Source organism: Acipenser ruthenus, chromosome 10 (genome assembly GCF_902713425.1).
Source record: "Acipenser ruthenus chromosome 10, fAciRut3.2 maternal haplotype, whole genome shotgun sequence".
NCBI classification, from domain to species: domain Eukaryota; kingdom Metazoa; phylum Chordata; class Actinopteri; order Acipenseriformes; family Acipenseridae; genus Acipenser; species Acipenser ruthenus.
The window spans coordinates 17167435-17192404 of NC_081198.1; the positions used below are offsets into that span (position 1 = coordinate 17167435).

General features: G+C 36.2%; 1 protein-coding gene across 3 annotated transcripts in view; it reads left to right on the top strand.

Moving 5' to 3' along the window:
- The window catches only part of LOC117413096 (cAMP-dependent protein kinase catalytic subunit beta), a 54148-nt gene extending 31161 nt beyond the window's left edge, over positions 1-22987 (top strand). The window contains exons 1-10 of one of the 3 annotated variants that reach the window (XM_034021847.3): positions 1956-2181; positions 6652-6713; positions 7846-7974; positions 13755-13853; positions 14667-14749; positions 15027-15153; positions 15506-15601; positions 16245-16367; positions 19733-19897; positions 20843-22987. In XM_034021847.3, coding sequence (XP_033877738.1) covers positions 2001-2181; positions 6652-6713; positions 7846-7974; positions 13755-13853; positions 14667-14749; positions 15027-15153; positions 15506-15601; positions 16245-16367; positions 19733-19897; positions 20843-20968 — 1191 coding nt within the window. In that variant the 5' untranslated portion in view covers positions 1956-2000 and the 3' untranslated portion in view covers positions 20969-22987. Of the gene's footprint in view, positions 1-1952; positions 2182-6651; positions 6714-7845; positions 7975-13754; positions 13854-14666; positions 14750-15026; positions 15154-15505; positions 15602-16244; positions 16368-18536; positions 19681-19732; positions 19898-20842 lie in introns of those variants that run through there. The other 2 variants (XM_034021864.3, XM_059031888.1) reach the window with 2 other exon arrangements.
- The last annotated feature ends 1983 nt before the right edge of the window (positions 22988-24970 follow it).

The following is a 24970-nucleotide window of genomic DNA, read 5'->3' on the forward strand; positions in this document are numbered from 1 at the left end:
AACAAAACCTTATTTTGTTTAAGCAGCATCTTTGTCATTGTAGTTTTCTTTTTGTCTGCTAGATGTCACTAGAATACATGGTATTCTTCAGATCCTTGCCTATCCTGTTTAAAGCAACATTTGCAGAACAGTAGAGTTTTTTTTCTCTACTAAAGGAAATGTAAAGGAAGCTGTCTTCTATTTTTATTCATGAAAATGTCTTAAATATGAAAGTGTGCTACAGGGTAATGTTGTTTAGCAAATTGTATTTATATTTTTAAAAATATAAATATTACTACAATTATTACTCAAATGAGGAATCTAATAAACATATTTTAATGCTATGGCAGAAGCCTACAGTACCTAATCTTTTTTTTTTTTTTTTTTTTTTAATCCGTCAAAGGTGTAGTTTACTTGTTTCTCTGAATTCATTGTATTAAACAACTGTTAGTATTAAAAGGATAGCTGATAATGGTGTAGCCTGAAATAGGTTGTCCTGTATTTTAAGTATTGTATTGTTTTATATTTTGGATTTATAAATGTAGATAGATGTATAGTTTATATAGTATGTATCTGCAAAATAACAATTTCTTCTCCAAAGCTTTTTTAGCAGAATAAAGTAAAAACAAAAATGTTTCCTGTTTGTGTTTTGTATCTTTTGTTTAGAATTATTTTAATTTAATCAATTAGCAACAGATGGTATCATCAGGATTTAACTTCTGCCACTGCATATTCTTGTACTGTATGATCTTACCAGCTATGTATATACTATATATACTCATAAAAAATAAATTAAGAATTAAAGTGAACTGCAAAGACATGTTGTGTTGTAATGGACTTGCACACTGATTTTCAGCCTACAGAACACTGAAAGGCTCCGCTACACACAGCAAAACAACTGCAGCTTTACATGCAGTAGAACCCTGGAGTTTCTAACATTTATTTCACATTTTCTGACCAAACCACACAAGGCGGAAGTGTGGATCCGTTTAGATTAGAATGTTGTGCACTGCAGCTTTGCAGTGTCAGACTCAGTGTTGCTCAACATCATTAGCATGAGAGCGTTTACTGGTTATTTTTATATCTTTACAACTGACACAAAAGACATTTTTGTATAAAATGATGTGGTTGTTGTTAAATGTGACCATCAACCGTATGAAAATACACTGGAGACCTAATTTCTTAATGTGGGTTTCTTGCCAAGGTCAAAATGTGCTGCCCTCCTAAGTAAAGTAAACAAACATTGGTTGTTAACTGAGCTTTTATGTTTGTAGTTGTTTTAGCTATCTCTCCCAATGTCCCCCAAGTTATGTTAACTTTTGTATTTGTACAGTTGAGCATTATTTAATTAAATATTAATTTTTCAAGTAATATCAATGGTGTAAGTAAACAGCAGATTAGTAGTGACCTCGCAAATATGCACAAAATCACAAGCAAGTACAAAGGCATATCAAACGGTGTATATTTGTAGAGAGCATATCACTTCAAATCCTGTGAGCCAAATCTCTGTGATTTCGTCACATGTTTACTAAAAAATTAGCTGAGACGACTTTTGGTCACTACCAGCCTTAGCTAGATTCAGAGTGCTGACCTGGGGGGAAACTGCTTCATATCCCATTACCAGTTCACCCAGGTTTCTACTAGTGCCTTGCTACAGCTGTCACTTTCTCACCCTATTGAGCTCTTTCTAGAATAATTATGTATGCATGCATGGTCAGAAAGACTAAAAGTTAGTTATTTCTGATATGTCTGCAGTAGCAGATCTGACTTAAGAACTTTACAGCGGTTAGTGGCTGAAAATGCATGAAAACAAAATACCGATCAGTTAACATAGAGTATTTATTTAGAATTTTTTTTAAACCACAAAATGGCTTATGTTTAGCTTACAGGAAGCAAACCCATCTCTGTGTGGTATGCTAAGCGATTGCAAACAGGAAGTTTGTGTTACATTCTTGTGAGCTGGGTTTCCTTTTAGATTTCAGTACTCCCGTCCATTGTTTTAAAGTTGTGAATGCTCTGGCATGGCGCAGGCGAAGGAGCAGCAGTGTAGTCAGTGCACTGGGAGCAGCTCTGCACTGCAGAAACTTGATGGTTTAGCCAGTCGGTTCTTTAATAAATACCGCCAGGGGACACAGGAACAGAAGGCATTGGAGAGTGAAGGTCCCCACATCTCTGAATACACCGTCAATTGGGACAGATGGAGTAAGTGCTAGATAAGCTGAGCTGATAATGCAGGTTACAGCTTGTCTGGAATTTAAATGCAAAATACTGCTATTGCAGGATTTTTCTCTCTTTCAGTATAGGGTAAACTTGAAAAGCACATCGTGTTTGAGCAACTGAAGGTAACTGCTTTCAGATAATAATTAAAAAAAACATGCAACACTGTCAGAAATATTACAGCAAAAGTAAACAAATCTAGAAGCTACTTGAATTTCTATGTTATCGTCGTTGTGTTTTATTTGATTTAATTACTCAATTAAACTGAAAATGTGGATTTGTTGTAGAATTGTTCATAGCAAAAACTTTTTACAAGACATCTTGTAAATACAGAAATTGATTTACGTAGAGAGAGAAATGAAAACTGATAGTGTTTGAAATTGACCAGTAACATTTTGTGCTGTGACTTCAAGCTATAGATTATGATTTCCCATGCTGAAATGCTAATATTGTTTTTAAAAATAAATAAATACATTTTAAAAGCTGACAAAGTTGAAACAGCAAGCAGTACCAAAGTGAAAATGTATTTGTTTTCTTGTAACGTTGGGGTTGGTCACATTTTTGAGAGAATTAGTACTATGTTATTGGCCGTAGGACGCCTGTAGCATGCATTTCTGTGATGATCGAGCTTAAGATAATGAACTCAAGTTAGGTTGAGCAGCTAGCTTCAGGCAGTAAGGGAGGGTACCTAGTCTATATTTAACTAATACATTTTTGGAGTATCTGCGTAACTGCCCAACAGCTTCTGTTTCAGTCACTCCTTTCTAAGCAGCTAATGTCAGCTATTGTAATACACAGCGGACCATGGGTCAAACCAATGTTTGTGTAGGGTGTGTTTTCTATTGTGGGTTTCTATCAATGTGGCCCTTCTGGCATCCTCTGATTCCATTTTTTAATTTCATTTTAAACCATTTAAAAGCAAAAGCATAACAAAACATAGAATCATTGTGTATACACTGAGCAAAAAAAGTAGAGGGGCAAAATGTATAGTTTGCCCCCCTATAATCAAAGTAGAGGGGTACGTGCCCCCTCTGCCCTATTAGTGAGGTGCTTATGATTACTACACTTTGAACACTGGTACATTTCAGTATTATATGTTGAAAAATAAATTATTATGGAATCTGTGAGAATGTAAATGTTTTTTTTCTGTACATTTATTAATGCTACAGATTAAGGCTACGATTAAATCAAAAATCGATTTTTTGATCGATTCCATTCCTCATTATATACATTGATATAAATACTGGATAATCGATTTAAATAATTACAATTTTAAACGCTCATAGTTAATAATATTTAAGTTTATCAACGAAACTGCACCAAACGCTCTGTCTTGCTGTTTACAGTATTTCTGCCAAAGACAAGCAGGGGGCGTGCTCTTCTTTTCCTGCTCATGTTAACTAGCATCTGATTTGCTGGTTCCATCCTACCAACGAATCAGTTTTGAAAATGCTTTGTAAGTTACACCCCTCTGTGTATTCGCTGTAAACAAAAAAAAAAACTGTAAACTCGTGTCTAGTTTATATAGATTACATTCCAAAGTACTGTAATCTGTTTGGAATAAATATTTTAGGTACACCCCTGTAGTATGTTAAACTTTAGGCTTGTTGAGAATATTGTGGGTTTTTTTCTCTTCTGATGCTAGCAAGGTGTAATTACCCCTTGCATTTACAAGCTTTTACTTAACTGCAGTGATATTAAAGTAATCATGTCGGGGGGGGGGGGGGGGGGGGGAGAGGAATGGAGCGAAAATGTATGTGGGCAGTACAATCATCAATATTTATTTGAATGATTATATTTTGTGTGCCTAATTAATTGATTTCTATATGGAGGCTTAACTGATCATGTAGTCAACAATATTTATGTAGTCATCGCTGAGTGTTAGATATGCGTGTTTGCCATTTGAAAAGCAGTACAAATGCACTTTTTGAAAGGGTTACACGCTCCAGAGTGGTAACTAGCAGAGCTTTTAGATGAGTGCTGCTTTTGTACAGATTGTGTTACCATGGGAATGCCCTACTGTATGCTTGATCTGATTGCAAACATCTTTTGCATCATGGTGTGCTAGCAGCATCCCTGATGCCATTTCAAATTCTCTTTACAAATTGTAGTTTTGTTAAACTTGGAGCTGAATGATTGCAGATTTTGTAAGGTGGTTTTATTATTGTTAATTTTTTTGTGTTTTTTTTTTGTATGGTGCATTTTGATAAGTATTTAATGGATATTAGTCTGAATAATTTGTTGTATAAAATACAGAGATCATAAAGGAAAGAATGTTTCTAAGTACTGTGTCATAATGAATGGTGAGTACATTTTCAAATTTGCTTATAAAAAAAGGTATTTGTTACAGGGTTTTTAAAATGTGAGAAATATCCTTACAGCATGTAGGTCTGAATACTGTATAATGATATTTGTCTTTTTGTAATATAAAATGCAAATTGCTGGTGTCTTGCTGTTTTTTTTATTTTTATTTTCTAGAATAATCATGTTAAATATATTACCCAAGTGCAAGACAACAGTAAATGTGTGTCAGGAAATTCCCTGGTGCACTTCATTATATCTTGACTTAATAAAGATTTGTGTTGTGTGTACAGTAAGTTAGTGGTCAGTCTGTATATTCAGAAGTCTGCAGCTGAAGTAGTCCCATGGTATCTGTTTTTCTCCTTAATATCGGCAGATAATGCTTGGTGGTATGTAGCTAATAAGATATCAAGTTTGTCACAAATCAAGCACAGAAGTACTGTATACCATTTCCTTAATAGGTAATATACCAAATGCAATAAATAGTATATTGTGTAGTTATTGTATGTAAAATGAGATTACAAGAAACTGCTGTTTATACTGGGATTCATGATGAACTGTTCTTGTAATAGAAAAGAAAAATGGAATTGAACTTCCTTTTGGTGTAGAACTTAAAAAATAAAATAAAAAGCTGGTGTCATACTGTACTGGTGACATGCTTGATTTAATAAGGGTCTTGCTGTGCTGCTTGATTTTTACTTCCTGTGATTGCAATATCTACAATAACTTGACAAATCAGTGCTGGATCATCTACATGCAGTTTTGTCAAGTCTAAATCTTAACCAGCTTAACAGTGTGTCATGTGAATACACCATTAGCAGCCATTACAAGTCCAATTTTTGATTATAAAATAGAAGTAAAACAAACCTTCCTCCCTCTCCTCAATATTCTACAATATCTAGTTCTCTTCAGGTTGCAGTGGTCCTGATATTTAGTTTACTCTTTGTGCAGTAAGTTCTGCCATTGCCTTACTTCATTGTTTCTGTTTGGGGAAAACCAGTCTTGATCAATCTGTTTTAAATTCATTGTAAAGTTATCAACAGAGTGGCAACAAGACATCTCTTCAGTGTATTCCTCTCTGTCAATTCAACTGGTAACATGTGTTCTCTTTGTGTAACTAAACCACTTTTTGTGTGTTTTTATGTGCTTATTGTTAAATACATAAACCTTCTTTCTCTTTCTCTCTCCTTCTTCTCATCATCCCATCCATGTGGGTGAATGTTCCTGCAAACCCTTGGTGATCTATAGAGACTTTTGGTATGCTCATTCTTTCATAAGTCCAAAGTCACAGAAAAGAAAAGTAAACGAAATTGGTTTAAAAAAAATAATAATAATAAATTCATGACTCGTTGAGCAATTTTTTAAAATCCTTTAATGTAAACTATTTTGTTACACCCTACTGTTTTATTATTTAAAAAAGTATCATAATACTGTACAGTAGGATATCCATAACCAATGCAGTTTTTTTTTTTTTTTTTTTTTTTTTTTATTGCAACCCTTTGTTTTCAAAGTTTAAATTGTATTTATTTATTTTTTAATATATACCTTGACATGAATGGTGTCATTGTGAATCTGTGACCATGGGCAGCTCCAGTCTGCAGTGTTTTTTCATTTAGCTCTAGTGTGTCTTTGCTTGTAGTAATACTGGGCTTTTTTTTTTTCTTTTTCAAACCATAGCTTTCTCTTAACAGTATTACTCTAAATGTGATGCACAAAAGTTCTAGACCTAAATGCTACTACTTTAGTAGCTTCGTCAGCCATTAAAACATACAGATCTCTTGACATCACCTTTAAGACTGCTTGCTTGGGTGTTGCTGTGGGGTTTTCTTTGATTAAATTCCTCAAACTATTGTGTGTTTTTATGATGGTGGATTTACATTTTGCAATAGTTAATGTAGGTGGGAGCTAACACACTTGGTCCACGTGTTTCATGTTCGTGACAAAATTGGGTTTAGATATTTGTTTTCTTCTAAACAGCATTCATTTGACACACATTGATAAACTCCCTCTTGCATTAAAATATTTTTTTTCTGTGTTGCCTATCAACCCAGATGCAGAATGTATACACTGTAGCAAGATTTGTATAAACTGAAAAAATTATAATAAAATAGGTCAACTTATGCTAATTGGTGTGTTTTGTTTTTCCTTTTTCAGTGAAAGAGTTCTTAGCCAAAGCCAAAGAAGATTTCTTAAGAAAGTGGGAATGTCCACCACAGGTACATTTTGATACATGTTTTTTGATAGTGAACATAGCACAGAAAATTCAAGTGACAAAAAATATGGAATTGGTGAATACCTTCCTGAATGTTTTAATGACCCAAGCTCTGTCTGTTCACAAACAAATCACCTTGTTCATACAATTGAAAAATATTGCATCTGTGCTGTGGATGATTAATAATACCATGCTCTTTACACTGAAGTCACTTAATACTTCGATTACAACCGAGTTCAAACCTGCAAAAATATATCAGACCCTTTTAAAGAACAAAAATCACAATTCAAAAGAAACTTTTAAAGATACCGTATTTATAAGACGATCTATAGCAGGTTTATTTTATCAGTAGCTGAAATAGCTGTTACTGGGTCAACAACAAAAACTGTAAAGATAAAATCTGGTTGTTTTCCTCATCTTAGTCAGTTTATTGAATTTGAAATGAGGTCCTCTGTGGTAGTTTAAAATTATATGCCCATGTTGTTGCTGTACTTATGTTGTTTTTATTGTAATTTATTTTGAATGCAGTACTTCTTGTAATACAGTATGTTTTTAGTTTTTGGCATAATGTAATAAACGCATCGAATACAAAATGAACAAATTCTAGAATGTGAATTGGAAATTGGTAAATGAATCATTTGAAATAAGATGGATCTAAATGGAAAGCCTACTGAAACAGCAATGAAACAGACATGGCATCTCTTCCTGTTTTAGTTATTAACGTTTTAGTTTCTTAGTGCATCAGAGGCCAGAATCATAACAAATGCAAACTAAGATGTATTTCTCCATTGCATTGGTTCATGAGAAAAACATTAATATACTTTGAGCTTTGAGATTCTCCAGCAGATCTTAGCATCTACCTGCTGAGCTTAAAAGAGACAAAATACTTATACCCCCTCCTTAAACCCAACATTCATCCCCAGAATCACTGCTGATTTCAACACATTTGCCCCCTTAATCCAAGCAGCAAAATAAAATGAGTTGAATCACTGACGTGTGTATAAAGCTAGTGTAAAGTGTGCAAAAATCTAAAGAGTATGCTTGTTTCCTTCTTTTAAATCCATATGCCTTGATATACGTTTAACAATGTGGTGTACCCTGGATGGCAAATTGGTTAATAAACTTTTCATTTTCAGAGTACCACCGGTCTAGATGACTTTGAGAGGCAAAAAACCCTTGGCACAGGCTCATTCGGAAGAGTTATGTTGGTAAAACATAAAGGAACAGAGCAGTACTATGCCATGAAGATACTGGATAAGCAGAAGGTGGGTATGTTTTCCACCCCCTCACGGCTGTACTTAGCTTGTTCTTTTTAAACCCCTTTGGGAGCTTTCCCACGGACCTTAATCCAGATCTGAACACCAACTGATAATTAGTTCTGGGTCTTTCTCCATAGCTGGTGCTGCTCAGAGGCATTGAGCACATAACTTAGAGGCTTCAGGTAGTCCTGTCTCTGTTGCATTTTGGAGACCTGTATTCTTTACTCTAGTACTTGTGGAAGAAAATGCATGTTTATTCAGTGCAGTTAAGGGGCATTGTTTAAAAAAAGAAAGCAGAAATATGCATAAAGCAAAGTAAAAATTGCTCAGTGCAGTCCTGTTGGTAAACACTGTTTTGACATCATATGGTTTGTCTGTAGTGGTGCAATTCTATAATATACAGTTTTGTAACAATAATAAAATAGTCATTTTGTGAACTTGGTACATTCTTATACAGGGTTCGAAATTAACGGTGGCCCAGAAGCCTGTAGACACAAATTTCATTGGGCCACCAAAATTGCACAACCAGTAGCCCGGTAGGCCACCTTTTTAAATCTTGCCAGTTCAAGGAATTTTAAAACTGCGCAGATCTCAATCTATTAACTAAATTACTACCAATGCAGTATCCTGACTGACTTCACTGTGGGATAAATACATACATATACACTATATATATATATATATATATATATATATATATATATATATATATATATATATACATACATACTGATGTGCTCAAATTTGTTGGTACCCTTACAGCTCATTGAAATAATGCTTCATTCCTCCTGAAAAGTGATGAAATTAAAAGCTATTTTATCATGTATACTTGCATGCCTTTGGTATGTCATAGAATAAAGCAAAGAAGCTGTGAAAAGAGATGAATTATTGCTTATTCTACAAAGACATTCTAAAATGGCCTGGACACATTTGTTGGTACCCCTTAGAAAAGATAATAAATAATTGGATTATAGTGATATTTCAAACTAATTAGTTTCTTAATTAGTATCACACATGTCTCCAATCTTGTAATCAGTCATTCAGCCTATTTAAATGGAGAAAAGTAGTCACTGTGCTGTTTGGTATCATTGTGTGCACCACACTGAACATGGACCAGAGAAAGCAAAGGAGAGAGTTGTCTTAGGAGATCAGAAAGAAAATAATAGACAGGCATGGTAAAGGTAAAGGCTACAAGACCATCTCCAAGCAGCTTGATGTTCCTGTGACAACAGTTGCAAATATTATTCAGAAGTTTAAGGTCCATGTAGCCAACCTCCCTGGGCATGGCCGCAACAGGAAAATCGACCCCAGATTGAACAGAAGGATAGTGCGAATGGTAGAAAAAGAACCAAGGATAACTGCCAAAGAGATACAAGCTGAACTCCAAGGTGAAGGTACGTCAGTTTCTGATTGCACCATCCGTCGCTTTTTGAGCGAAAGTGGGCTCCATGGAAGAAGACCCAGGAGGACTCCACTTTTGACAGAAAAACATAAAAAAGCCAGACTGGAATTTGCTAAAATGCATATTGACAAGCCACAATCCTTCTGGGAGAATGTCCTTTGGACAGATGAGTCAAAACTGGAGCTTTTTGGCAAGTCACATCAGCTCTATGTTCACAGACGAAAAAATGAAGCTTTTAAAGAAAAGAACACCATACCTACAGTGAGGAGGCTCGGTTATGTTTTGGGGCTGCTTTGCTGCGCCTGGCACAGGGTGCCTTGAATCTGTGCAGGGCACAATGAAATCTCAAGACTATCAAGGCATTCTGGAGCGAAACGTACTGCCCAGTGTCAGAAAGCTCTGTCTCAGTCGCAGGTCATGGGTCCTCCAACAGGATAATGACCCAAAACACACAGCTAAAAGCACCCAAGAATGGATAAGAACAAAACATTGGACTATTCTGAAGTGGCCTTCTATGAGTCCTGATCTGAATCCTTTCGAACATCTATGGAAAGAGCTGAAACTTGCAGTCTGGAGAAGGCACCCATCAAACCTGAGACAGCTGGAGCAGTTTGCTCAGGAAGAGTGGGCCAAACTACCTGTTAACAGGTGCAGAAGTCTCATTGAGAGCTACAGAAAACGTTTGATTGCAGTGATTGCCTCTAAAGGTTGTGCAACAAAATATTAGGTTAGCGGTCCCATCATTTTTGTCCATGCCATTTTCATTTGTTTTCTTATTTACAATATTATGTTGAATAAAAAATCAAAAGCAAAGTCTGATTTCTATTAAATATGGAATAAACAATGGTGGATGCCAATTACTTTTGTCAGTTTCAAGTTATTTCAGAGAAAATTGTGCATTCTTCGTTTTTTGTGGAGGTGTACCAACAAATTTGAGCACGTCTGTATATATACAGTGCCTTGCAAAAGTATTCAGACCCCTGACCAATTCTCTCATATTGCTGAATTACAAATGGTACATTGAAATTTCGTTCTGTTTGATATTTTATTTTAAAACACTGAAACTCAAAATCAATTATTGTAAGGTGACATTGGTTTTATGTTGGGAAATATTTTTAAGAAAAATAAAAAACTGAAATATCTTACTTGCATAAGTATTCAACCCACACACATTAATATTTGGTAGAGCCACCTTTCGCTGCAATAACAGCTTTAAGTCTTTTGGGGTAAGTATGTACCAGCTTTGCACACAGTGTCGGAGTGATTTTGGCCCATTCTTCTTGGCAGATTTGCTCCAGGTTGTTCAACTTGGTTGGACGAAGCTTGTGGACCGCAATTTTCAAATAGTGCCACAGATTCTCAATGGGATTGAGATCAGGACTTTGACTGGGCCACTGTAGGACACTCACCTTTTTGTTCTTGAGCCACTCCAATGTTGCTTTGGCATTGTGCTTGGGATCATTGTCCTGCTGAAAGGTGAATTTCCTCCCAAGCGTCAGTTTAGCGGACTGAAGCAGGTTCTCTTGCAGTATTTCCCTGTATTTTGCTCCATCCATTCTTCCTTCAATTTTAACAAGATGCACAGTCCCTGCTGATGAGAAGCATCCCCACAGCATGATGCTGCCACCACCATACTTTACTGTAGGGATGGTGTGTCTTGAGGCATGGGCAGTGTTAGGTTTGCGCCACACATAGCACTTTGAGTTTTGGCCAGAAAGCTCTATCTTGGTCTCATCTGACCACAAAACCTTTTCCCACATCGCAGCTGGGTCACTCTCATGCTTTCTGGCAAACTCCAGACGTGCTTTCAAATGGTACTTTTTGAGTAACGGCTTCTTTCTTGCCACCCTCCCATACAGGCCAGTGTTATGCCGAGCTCTTGTTATGGTTGACTGGTGCACCATTACTCCACTCCCAGCCACTGAACTCTTGTTGGCCTCTCTGTGGCTTCTCTCACAAGTCTCCTTCTTGTTTGAGCGCTGAGTTTTGAGGGGCGGCCTTTTCTTGGCAGTGCCTGGGTGGTGTGATTCAGCTTCCACTTCCTGATTTATTGATCCAACTGTGCTCACTGGGATATCCAAACACTTGGATATTATTTTGTACCCTTTCCCTAATCCATGCATTTGTATTACTTTATCTCTAACTTCTGTAGAATGCTCTTTGGCCTTCATTTTCCTTCAGATTCACAGCCTGACCAAAGATCCTTCAACAGTGGGGTTTTTATCCAGAAACTTTAATGGTTCACAGGTGGAGGCCAATGGTAAGGTAATTGTGTCCTCGTTAGGGCAATTTCTTTCATCGGTGTAAACTGGGAGCTTCCACAGCACAGGGGTTGAATACTTATGCAAGCAATTAGGCATTGCACTTGGTGTTTTTCTGTGTGCATTTGTATAAGACTGACCTGTTAATTTGGCTATCTTGGTGTTTTGTAACTGAACTGTATCGTGTTCAGACTGCCCACGCAGCATTTGAGAGGCAGCACAAAATGTGACAATAATCTGGTTTGTGAGATATTATAAGAGAGGTAATTTCTCAAAGAACCTATGGTGCATGGTGAGTGATTTTTCAAAAATCCTGATAATAAACGGGGTATGATATTAAGCGAGGTGATATAAAACGGGTTCATCTGTGTGTGTGTGTGTGTGTGTGTGTATTATATATTAGTATAAAAACAGATGATCAGTACAGCTGCTCGACCCCTATTTAAAAATTTTTGGCTGCAAGAATTAAACCGCCTAGAACACATGCAAACCAAGCTACTGTACCAAATAGTCTAAAACACTGTCAGTGTCGGAGACAGGTGCAGGTACGTCACTCTACACGCTTTCCAACAATGGCCCAAGTTGCAAAGGAAATATGTATAGTGACCAACATTTTGTGTTGGTTTTATTGTGTGATTTTATATATTCTGTATGTTAAATGTAATAATTGTACATTTCTCCCTTTTCCAATGTTTATTTGGGTTAAATTTGACAGTTTTGAGGATTACCAATGTAAAGTGCCATGTCTTTTCAAGTAATACTTAATAAAAGTACCACCTTATTTTTCAAGTGGCCACCTCCTCAAAATGTTACCTTCTAACCTTGTATACTAACAGAGCTTGAACATTATGCTGGGCACTTATCTGAAACCTGCATGTTTTTTCATGATTTTAGTTTGAAAAACAAAATAGATAGAAAGCAAGCGTGGAGAACATGATGAGTATCTAGCTGCCTGGACAGTATTATTTTACATTAATGGGTTAGGGTTTGGCGTTTTTACCCTTTACTTTTGCCGACAACCTTTGAAAAGGTCACAGATTCAGAAAACTTCAAAGGGAAATAGGTTTCTTTTCAAGTGTTTTTTGAACTGCTGTGACGTTAAGCATGATGTGGCGCAACACAGTATAAACAGAGGCCAATAAGAGCATGAAGTACAGTATATCCGTGTGCCTGTGGAATACAGCTCAGGCCTTCTTAGAAACCATAATGTGTTTCCAGACAAGTTCTATGCAAATGTATTTGTTACTGTTAAATGCAAATATATTAAGTTTTAGGAATTTGCCCTTATCCAAATTAGTTTTACTGTTGATGTATGTTTTATATCTAAAACTATTAACTTGCAGCTACTATATGCAGATGTATGTAATATGTTTAAATATAGAGTAGTAGCAACCTGCCAGTTTCATTATACAGAACATTCTATATGATCATATATGTCTGCCTACTTGCCTGCCTGTCTGCCATTTATACAAGTGTCTTGTTTTTCTGTTTTGAAAGTGAAGCTCTAACTATTGGATTAGGTGGAAGTGAGGAGTTTCTATCTTCTCTCATTTGATCTATGTACTTTCATACAAACCACCTACTTGTTTGGTTGATGTTACTATAAGATGGTTGTAGTAGAACAAGAACCAGAAAATCCACTATTGTGACTTACGAAGAGAAGTGACCCAAGTATTTTACATGTTTTCTGAAAATTAAGACAGTGAAGGTACCTGATTTATCAGGCTCTTTTAATAAACAACAGGAATCCCTTGTGTTTTTGGTTTGGTTTTAATTCTCAAACTGTTTTAAAACTATGACTATATTTATAGATTATTTGTCACATTGCAATACCTACCAATATGCTTAGCAAAGGAATGTTAAATGCAGATGTGCAAATGCAGATGTTTCCTTTTATTGTTTGTTGTTAATAAATGTATACATCATTTTACAGAGCTTGTTTAACAAACAAATGAAACCAAGCAAAGCTACTTTGAGATACCTGGTATAACCCAACTTCAATAACCCTGTTGCACAAGGACCTGTATGGCTTCAGCCTTATTTGAAGTAACATGTTTACAATGATATGCTCATACAATATTCCAGGGAGGTTGACTGTCATTTTTTTGTCATTTGCTTTGTAGGTTGTCAAACTGAAGCAGATAGAGCACACATTAAATGAGAAGAGAATATTACAGGCTGTGTGCTTCCCATTTCTTGTAAGGTTGGAGTATGCCTTTAAGGTAAAATGTCCCTTTGATTAAATGCATTATTAAAAATGCTTTAATGCTTTTACAATATGTACAATGTGTATTGATATTTTCATGCTTTTTCAGTATTGTTTTTTTAGGTGACAATTTGGATCATTCTTAGGTTTTTTTTTTTTTTCTTTTTTTGTATTTTTTTATTCTGTTTACTGAATCACATTATGGTATTGGTGAGGGAGTTTTCATCCTTGCCTACCAACATCATGACAAGAAAAGCACCCTCTTTGTATCCCTTCCCCTCTGGAATCTTCTGAGAAAATTGCTGAGTGCTTGGTGATAGTAGTATTACTACAACTCTGTTGTGCAACAGAAGCTGCATCACAATTAAAAAAATAAATTAATACATTATAAAATAACGTGTAAGTCTGACAATGTCATGCCATTTGTTGGCTGTTGTAGGTCCTTGTCTGTATATCTGGGAATTTATATAGGCCTGTGCAGGCCTTTAGATCACTCCTACCATTTTAATTAGCCACCATATGGACTCTGAGACACTGATCATGGATAATATAGGCCTATTAGGTGGCTATAGCTACTTAAGTCCATCTGGTGGAGAGAAGTGGTATGAGTAGAATACACAGCTGGGGCATTAAACCTATCAAATATTTTGTTATAAATTGCATATTACTGAACTGTTTGTTCCTGTTTTTGTTTTTTTAATTAATGTAATGTGTCTTATGAATCAGATGCAGAAATTAAACAAGGCTGAGCTGAATAAAACTGTACACACAGTCCTAATTGTTTCAGGCAAAAGTATGAATACCAGATTTATTTTTTATTTTGCTTCAGGACAACTCTAATTTATATATGGTGATGGAGTATGTTCCAGGAGGAGAAATGTTTTCACATCTTAGAAGAATCGGAAGGTTTAGGTAAGTTGCAGCTACTTAATCATGGATATTGTATTTGGATTTATTATTCATTTTACAAACAGATCGAGAATGGTTTTCAAATCGTCTTTATGTGGAAATTCTTTTGTACTTTGCAAATAAACAAACAGTTAAGTCTTCGCATACTGATGGGTTACTACTTGCTATTATGTTTTTTTTGTTGTTGCTGGTTTTGAAAAGTATTAATATATGTACAGTATAAGTAAATAGAGACTGAACCTTGTACTAACTTGTTTTTGTTTTGTTCTCCCTTCAAAAGTGAACCCCATGCACGATTTTATGCAGCGCAGATAGTACTGACATTTGAGTACCTCCATTCACTAGACCTCATCTACAGAGATCTGAAACCTGAAAATCTTTTAATCGATCAACATGGGTACATCCAGGTATGGAACGAACAGTGATCCTTGGAAAACGAGGCAAACCATTTAGATAGACTGAGAATCTCAAACCATGTAACTAGAATAAAACCTCCTTTATAAGCATACGTCCGTTTCATTGATAACTTAAACTACGGTTATTTGCATTGTTCTGTATACTGCACAACAATTTTACTGGTTCTATCATTATTACAAAAAGAGGCTGAAAAAAAAAAAAAAACAGCATAGGCTAAGTTGTTTGTTGCAGCCACACATATGTATTATTATTTTAATGACCAGTTATCCGCATTTACAAGGTGTAATATGAGGTACTGTTTAAACATTATGATTTCATTTTATCTCATATTTTTGGGTTTAGGTCACAGACTTTGGCTTTGCCAAAAGAGTAAAAGGCAGAACTTGGACGTTGTGTGGAACTCCAGAATATCTGGCTCCAGAGATTATCCTCAGCAAGGTAAAGCGCTGACAGGTTTACACTGGTGTTACAGTGTTTATCATGCGTGTGTGTGTGTGTGTGTGTTTTAATGTACTTCTGTACCAGTGCAGGCACATTCAGAGGGTCCTCGTAATCATAGTTTATGGTATTGTAGCCGAATGCAGTCCAAAATATCAATTGAAAGCTAGTATATGATAAATGTTTGGTGCAAAATCAATGTAGTGTATGTGACAGATGGAGGGGGGGCAATCTGCACATTAGGATCCTCTTTTTTTGATTGAGCACCGTAAAAACTGAATTAATTAATAGTACAGGATTAATGCTGTGTTTATCCTGTGGGATTTGTGTTTTTAACATCTGTCCTAAAGGATCACCTAAGAGTTTTAGCTAGAAACTACTTTTACTAGATTCTTAATATTAATAATATTTGCTATTTTAATTTTATTTATTTATTTATTTATTTATTTATTTTTTAAAAGTGTCTACTGACTGGTTTCACAGACCGGTTTCACAGACCCTGATTAGACCCTATCTTGTAATACCAAATGTTACCTCAGGTCTGTGAAACCAGATGTTTTATAGTTTTCCAACATTGAGTTATACAAGGTCTGTCTCTGAATACTGAGATGTTAAAATGTTTTTACTTTTTGTTTGCATTTAGGGCTACAACAAGGCTGTGGACTGGTGGGCACTGGGTGTTCTAATCTACGAAATGGCAGCGGGCTATCCTCCATTCTTTGCTGACCAGCCTATTCAAATATATGAAAAAATTGTCTCTGGAAAGGTAGGTCAAATCCTATATGTGTTATATCCCTTTCTTATCAAAAACAAAAAATTACCAAAAGTTACAGTGAGTATCAGAATCAATGGATAAATGATGCAACCTATATGTCGATATTTGTTTTCATTTTTAACTAAACATATGATGAATGTTTACAAGATGGCTCTAGTTGTTCGTGTACAGAGTTTGCAGGGGTTGTATGTTACTAGAATACTGAGTCTATATACTCTGCCAAGATCTGCCTTTTAACCCTTTCAGGACCAAGCATTTTTCAGTGGGATGCTCCCCCAGGACCATGTGTATTTTTGGCTATACAATGCAATTATTATTTTTTTAATGTTAAGTATTTTTTATTATGTATTCTGCTTAGAGATGCATGTATAAAAACGTGTTATTCTATGACCCGAGTGACCTTACTTTCTGAAAGTTTTGTTGAAAAATATTGATGTTTGGGCAAATTACAAGACATTGTTTCACCTGAGTGATTGCAATAACATAACACGTTTATTCTCAGGGTCTTTGTAAGCAATAATGGACACTACTCTCAATTTATTTTCTCAAAATAAATATTTATAAATAAAATATTCAGTAATAAGGAAAAAAAAAAGTACCCGATAAATTTAGTTAATGAAATAGTATATATCCACTTGTTTCTGGTATTTATAAATGCTGTAAAAAAAATATATATATATATACACACTACCGGTCAAAAGTTTTAGAACACCTCAATTTTTCCAGTTTTTATTGAAATTTACGCAGTTTAATGTCTCGGTGTACTCTGAAATTAAAACATAGAACAAATAAACAATTGGAGATAAAAAAGAAATCATGGAATCGTTTTGTTTAACAAAATTTAATCTAAATTTTTGACTCATCAAAGTAGCCACCTTTTGCAGATATAACAGCCGAACACACTCGTGGCATTCTTTCTACAATGGAAATCAAATATTGTTCGGAAAGTTCTTCCCAACACTGTTGCAGAAGTTCCCACAAATGTGTTGCACTTGTAGGTTGCTTTGCTTTCACCGTTCTGTCCAGTTCATCCCAAACCAGCTCGATGGGGTTTAAGTCTGGAGACTGTGCTGGCCATTCCATGATTTGAAGCCTACTGTCTTGTTCTTTTCTTCTAAGGTAGTTCTGACATAGCCTGGAGGTATGTTTTGGGTCATTATCTTGCTGTAGGATGAACCCCTGACCAACTAGGCGTATACCAGAGGGTATTGCATGGCGCTGCAAAATGCTGTGGTAGCAGTTTCGGTTCAGGGTGGCACTCATTCTGCAAGTCGCCGACTCTGGATCCAGCAAAAGAGCCCCAGACCATCACGCTTCCTCCTCCATGTTTGACAGTTGGTGTCACACACCGAGGAACCATCCTTTCGCCTACTCGACGGCGTACAAAAACCCTGCGTGATAAACCGAAGATTTCAAATTTTGATTCATCGGTCCATAAGACCTTCTTCCAGTCTTCAGTAGTCCACTGGCGGTGCTTCATGGCCCAGGCAAGCCTCTTTTTCTTATTTTGCCATCTTAGCAATGGCTTTCTTACTGCCACTCGACCTGTCAAACCTGCAGCTCGAAGTCTTCTCTTCACAGTTGAAACTGAGACTTGCTTACTTCGACCAGTGTTAAGCTGTGCTTGAAGCTGTTGTCCTGTGAGCCGCCTATCACGCAAGCTGTTGACTCTCAGAAACTTGTCTTCTGATTCTGTTGTGGCTTTGGGTCTGCCAGACCTCTTCCTGTCAGAGTTTCCTCCAGTTTCCAAGTGCCTTTTGATGGTGTAGGAAACTGTACTCACTGACACCTTGGCTTTCTTTGCAATTTCTCTAAAGGAAAGACCTACACTTTTAAGGGTTATAATGGTCTGTCTGTCTTCCTTTGTTAATTGCCTTTTTCTCGCCACTATGAGAGCAATATACTACTTCCTGCAGTACAATACTGTCCAAATGATGCTTAAGAGGGTGTAGTAACACAGTCTGTTCCAACACTGCTTTTATACAGACAGAGGGTTTGTAAGTAATTAACAAAAGTTGGGACACCTGTAGGAATTGTTAGCATCAACTTTCAAGGCTCAATTTACTTCCATTGCTGCAGAACAGCTGTAAGTTGTTAACCCATTACTTGTTCCCTGAAAAGGCCTTTTTGTATAACTCTGAAATGTACATTATTTTTCAGTTTTTGGTAACCTAAACTTTTTCAAGCCAAGTACAAGGTTTTCCTGGAAGAAAACTTGCTTCCTTCTGCTCTGACAATGTTCCCCAACTCTGAGGATTGGTTTTTCCAGTAGGACAATGCTCCATGCCACACAGCCAGGTCAATCAAGGTGTGGATGGAGGACCCTGTCATGGCCAGCTCAATCTCCAGACCTGAACCCCATTGGAAACCTCTGGAATGTGATCAAGAGGAAGATGGATGGTCACAAGCCATCAAACAAAGCCGAGCTGCTTGAATTTTTGCGCCAGGAGTGGCATAAAGTCACCCAACATCAATGTGAAAGACTGGTGGAGAGCATGCCAAGACGCATGAAAGCTGTGCTTGAAAACCAGGGTTATTCCACCAAATATTGATTTCTGAACTCTTCCTAAGTTAAAACATTAGTATTGTGTTGTTTAAAAATGAATATGAACGTATTTTCTTTGCATTATTCAAGGTCTGACAACACTGCATCTTTTTTGTTATTTTGACCAGTTGTCATTTTCTGCAAATAAATGCTCTAAATGACAATATTTTTATTTGGAATTTGGGAGAAATGTTGTCAGTAGTTTATAGAATAAAACAAAAATGTTCATTTTACCCAAACACATACCTATAAATAGTAAAACCAGAGAAACTGATAATTTTGCAGTGGTCTCTTAATTTTTTCCAGAGCTGTATATATAGTAACACATGAGGCAGAATACATGTTGGTATATAACTGTCAAATACATTGGATTTACAGCGTTTTTCCGGGTCTTTCTCGCCTCTAAATAAATAAGTTTTATCTGAAGCAGACTGTGATGTCTTTTCTCTTCGCACTGCCAAAACCTTCTCTGCCCTTTAGACACTAAATGTCCCTCTCAGTGACATCACATGGGGGAATAAAAAACTATCAGGAAGTGAGTGTCAGTCCCTCCCCTATCAAATGATGTGTTTTGAAGTCTGTACTGCAAAGTACGGTGGCCCTGTAAGTCATCAAAACGAAGTGTGTTTTTTATCATGTTATCATGATCCCGGTCCTTAAAGGGTTAATCATAAAATCCCAGACAGGACCCCAAATCTGCACCTTGGATGAGTCACTGGTGAGGTACATAAAGAGAGAGAGAGAGAGAGAGAGAGAGAGAGAGAGACAACATGGAGTGCGGGGTTTAAAATGGTCACTCTTTGGATTTTAGGTACGATTCCCCTCTCACTTCAGTTCAGACTTGAAAGACCTTCTGAGGAATTTACTTCAGGTAGATCTGACCAAACGGTATGGCAATCTGAAGAATGGTGTAAATGACATTAAGAACCACAAGTGGTTTGCAACTACAGATTGGATTGCCATCTACGAGAGAAAGGTAAGTCCAGTTTATATTGTAAAGAAGTACTATCATTTTGAAAATAAAATGAAACCGATATTAGATTAGACTTTTTATTTTTTTCTATTGTGGAATGTATTTGCTAATGTACTTTAAAGCATTACATGTTGTTGACCTGTTTCTCATTTTTAATTCAATGAGTGATTTGATTATTATCAAAACATATACAGCATTTTTACCTTTTGCAAGTAAGGTGAATTGTAGTAAAAGAATAGCAAAGCCATGCATAGTTTTAAGCTTTTCTGTTGACCAATTATACAGGAGTCAAATAAATATTGCTGTTCTGTGTCAATTTAAATTGTGTATATTTTAATTTGTTTTGACTTGATCAGCATTTTGGTAAGCCAGGCATGTGTGAAACAAAATCCATATTGAGCTCGGTTGCTAGAGATAACATTAGAAGCCCCTCGTCCATTATAGGTTCTTAATAGTACATGGTTATGTACCTGGACACACTACATAATGTGTGGAGTAGTGGTTAGGGCTCTGGACTCTTGACCGGAGGGTCGTGGGTTCAATTCCAGGTGGGGGACACTGCTGCTGTACCCTTGAGCAAGGTACTTTACCTAGATTGTTCCAGTAAAAACCCAACTGTTTAAATGGGTAATTGTATGTAAAAATAATGCGATATCTTGCAACAATTGTAAGTCGCCCTGGATACGGGCGTCTTCTAAGAAATAAATAATAATAATAATAATAATAATAATCCTCTTTGGCTGTATTCAAGCTGCCTGAATGTATTCTTTGTTCTTTTTCCAGAATCTTGTTAGATTTGATTGACTTCAGTTTTTCAACTACACCAAATTGTAGATAAACTGTATCCAGAGAGTGATAGCCTGGAAGTGCTGAACTGAAACAAAAAGTCTTTGTTTCTGATGGCAATTTGAATCTGCCTTTTCTGAGTCTGTCCTGTTTTGCCTACAGGTGGAAGCCCCCTTCATACCAAAGTGCAGAGGCCCTGGAGATACAAGCAACTTCGACGACTATGAAGAAGAGGACATCCGCGTGTCTGTTACAGAAAAATGCGCAAAAGAGTTTTCCGATTTTTAAAAGTGTGAGGGTGAGGTTGCATCAGGGCTCATATATTGGGATCTTTGCACTCTGCTAAGAGATGGGGTGTGGAGCTGACCATCATATTTGTTAAAACAATTACCTAGTTCCTTCATTCCACAAGGCTGAATGAGGTCCTTAATGCCATGGTCCTTGTGTGCAGTTAGCACTAACCCTCACACAGGCATATTTAAGCAGACACTCCCTATGCTGCGACTCAAAATACTAGACCACTTTCTTAACTTTTTCTTTTTCTTTATTTTTAGTTCCAAAGCAGTTGTCTTTGTCTTTTAATGTTGTCCCCCCCCCCCCCCCCCCCCCCTCCTGCTTGGTTTTTTTTTTTTTTTTTTTTTTTTTTGTAAAGTGGTATTTTACAGAGCAACACCCCCCCCCCCTTTTTTATGTCAGTGTTTAATGATTGAGTGATTGTATCAGGAGGTGTTGCACTTGGTGTGATATAGGTTGAAATGAAAGATAGGTGTTGCTTCTAGTGTTTGCCAGCCAATAGTTTGTCTGTTACATGTCTGAGACTTTAAAAGTTATTAAAGAAAAATCTTCAGCTAGCTCAGACTACAGTCTAGACAACATTCTTGGCAACTTTCGGAAGTAGTACTTGTTCTTCGTGTCTATCTATATATCGATCAACAAGAATAAAGCATTTTTGGTTATCCAAAATTAGAATGAATTTGATGGCCGACGCAGGGTAGACAAAGCCCCGTACCTTGAATATTCCTGTATAATCAATCTCTATCACTTTTTCATTCTTCTTCAGGGCAGTATTCATGCTTTTAATACAGCTGGATACTGCAGAGTGCGGCAAACCTATGGATACAGCAGGACATTGTCAATGTAGAGAGATATTTGTACCATTTGTATCAGTGTTTTACCAGTATGTGAGGTCATAGATAATTTAGTTTCAACTCCTGTAATCCATTAGTTGAAATAATCTTGGTACATTTTTAAATGAGGCACAAGATAACAGGAAAGTTTCTGGTACTAAAAAACAATTTGGACCCCTTTTAAAATTTGGTAGACTTCTGCGTCACTGTATAGCTCCACTGCAAGCTGTGTTAAAACTTAAAAAAGCTGTACTTGGAGTGAAGTGCTATACTGAAATGGTTCATTGCTAGCTACAATGTGTGCAAAAAGGGTTACTGCCATTTTTTTCTGTGGCAGAGTTGGTAAAACTGGACTGGGCACGTGCATTAACAAAAGTCACTGTTTTGAGTTTTTAATGCTTAAGCTGTGTTTTGCAAAGTTCTCAAATGAGATGTGTAAAACTGCCATATTTGTATGTATTAGCCATTCTCTTGCATTTCTTTCTTGATTTCTTTCATTCTTATGACAGAATTTAGAATTACAACTATTAGATATGTAGGATTTTTTTGTTGTTGCTTGATTTTAAGTTGTATTCACACACCAACTAAGACAACATTACAAATGCTGGAGTGCAAGCTTCAGCACTTTCTATCACGTTTAATTCTGTGTTTGTTGAGACTCATTTCATAAGTTACACCTTTTTGCTTGTGTTTTCTTATCCATATTTGTTTTTATTTATACACATTATGGAAAGATGCTGTCAAATAATAAATTCATTTTTTGAACAGTTAAGAAAGGCATAGTTCTTGCTGTCTTTGCGAAAGTACATTTCAAGCCCATAGACATGAAATAATACCCTTTAAACGTTAAAACAGATGTCTGTGTATAGCCATCATACTTGTTGGCGTGTAGGTGACTATAGTACACTGACATCACTTCCTTCTAAGCTATATGACACTCTTCAAAAACAATTCTTTGTCATCATTTTACATTACCAGTAATGGCTGTACTATCAGTTCTATGTATTTAGTTTGCTGGATATTTTGCACAACAATGTCATTAGAAGGCTGACACTGATTGCAGTTTTTGTCTAGCAATATTTACTTGTATGTGCAAGGGAAGTATAAAATACTTTGCTGTAGCAGATTTTATGTAACAAAAGATATATACGTCATGTTAATAAATTTAAAAGAAAAAATCCTTTGTATGAAAATGTTAAAATCTTTTGTATTTCATTTAGACTTGAGGATATGCTGTTGTATGCGATAAATTCTACAGTAACTTTGTTGTCATTTATGGACAATATTTTAATAAACGCTGGAGATCACATTTCTCATCTCTTAGAATTTTAGATGTTCTTTAACAAAAAGGGGGTTATTGTTACTATCATGTCTAGTTATCAGAAGTCAGGCAAGTGGCTGAAATAGTAGACATAGAACTAAAGTTTCAAGGAGTCACCAAGAACCAGTTGACTATTGCTACTCTATCGCAGCCTGTCAAACTTAATATATTTTTCTTGGTTTCAAAAAGAGAAATGCACTAATAGCTTAAATTGTTCTAAACATAATTTGGTTACCTATATAGGCTTTAACATTTGGGCAATAACTAAGACAAAGTATATTTATTTTAGATTTACTTAGATTGTTGTATTATTTGTGTATTGTTCCTCAGTAATACCAGTATTTTAGGTTAGGGAAACAGCAACATTTCATTTTTTACTTATTAGTGCTTTATAACAATTGTTAATGTGTTTTGACCACTTACAAATCAACTAAGAAAGTATTTTTCCTCTGTCAGTTCATACCATGTTACACTGCTTCAAAAGATTACGTCCTGTTTCCTTTAAAAAAAAACATTGGAACCCTTCGAACTTGCAGGCTTATCTGGGTTAAACCCAAGCTTCCTTTTCCTTCTGTTCTTGAGTCTCTCCTGAATTCTGAAATGGTCATTGATTTCTATCTATAAAGAACAGTTCCATTTGCTGCAGTTATGAGATGTGACATCCCACATTTATTTTTTGCTTGGCATTCTGTGCACACTGCATGTTTCAAAGTGGTGTAATAGTCACCAGCATTGATGTCAGTACTAAGTACACAAGTATAATATCACAGCCAGAACCATAATCTGCTGTTGTACATGAATAGATTTATAGAGATGCATTAAAAACGAATAGTAATATATTTTATATAAAAAAGCAGCCCCAAAACATAACTGAGCCTCCTCCATGTTTCACTGTAGGTATGGTGTTCCTTTCTTTGAAAGCTTCTTTTTTTTGTCTGTGAACAAAGAGCTGATGTGACTTGCCAAAAAGCTCCAGTTTTGACTCATCTGTCCAAAGGACATTCTCCCAGAAGGATTGTGGCTTGTCAATGTGCATTTTAGCAAATTCCAGTCTGGCTTTTTTATGTTTTTCTGTCAAAAGTGGAGTCCTCCTGGGTCTTCTTCCATGGAGCCCACTTTCGCTCAAAAAGCGACGGATGGTGCGATCAGAAACTGACGTACCTTCACCTTGGAGTTCAGCTTGTATCTCGTTGGCAGTTATCCTTGGTTCTTTTTCTACCATTCGCACTATCCTTCTGTTCACTCTGGGGTTGATTTTCCTCTTGCGGCCGCGCCCAGGGAGGTTGGCTACAGTTCCATGGACCTTAAACTTCTTAATAATATTTGCAACTGTTGTCACAGGAACATCAAGCTGCTTGGAGATGGTCTTGTAGCCTTTACCTTTATCATGCTTATCTGTTATTTTCTTTCTGATCTCGTCAGACAACTCTCTTCTTTGCTTTCTCTGGTCCATGTTCAGTGTGGTGCACACAATGATACCAAACAGCACAGTGACTACTTTTCTCCATTTAAATAGGCTGAATGACTGATTACAAGATTGGAGACATGTGTGATACTAATTTAAAAAACTAATTAGTTTGAAATATCACTATAATCCAATTATTTATTATCTTTTCTAAGGGGTACCAACAAATGTGTCCAGGCCATTTTAGAGTATCTTTGTAGAATAAGCAATAATTCATTTCTTTTCACAGCTTCTTTGCTTTATTCTATAACATACCAAAGGCATGCAAGTATACATGATAAAATAGCTTTTAATTTCATCACTTTTCAGGAGGAATGAAGCATTATTTAAATGAGCTGTAAGGGTACCAACAAATTTGAGCACGTCTGTATATATAT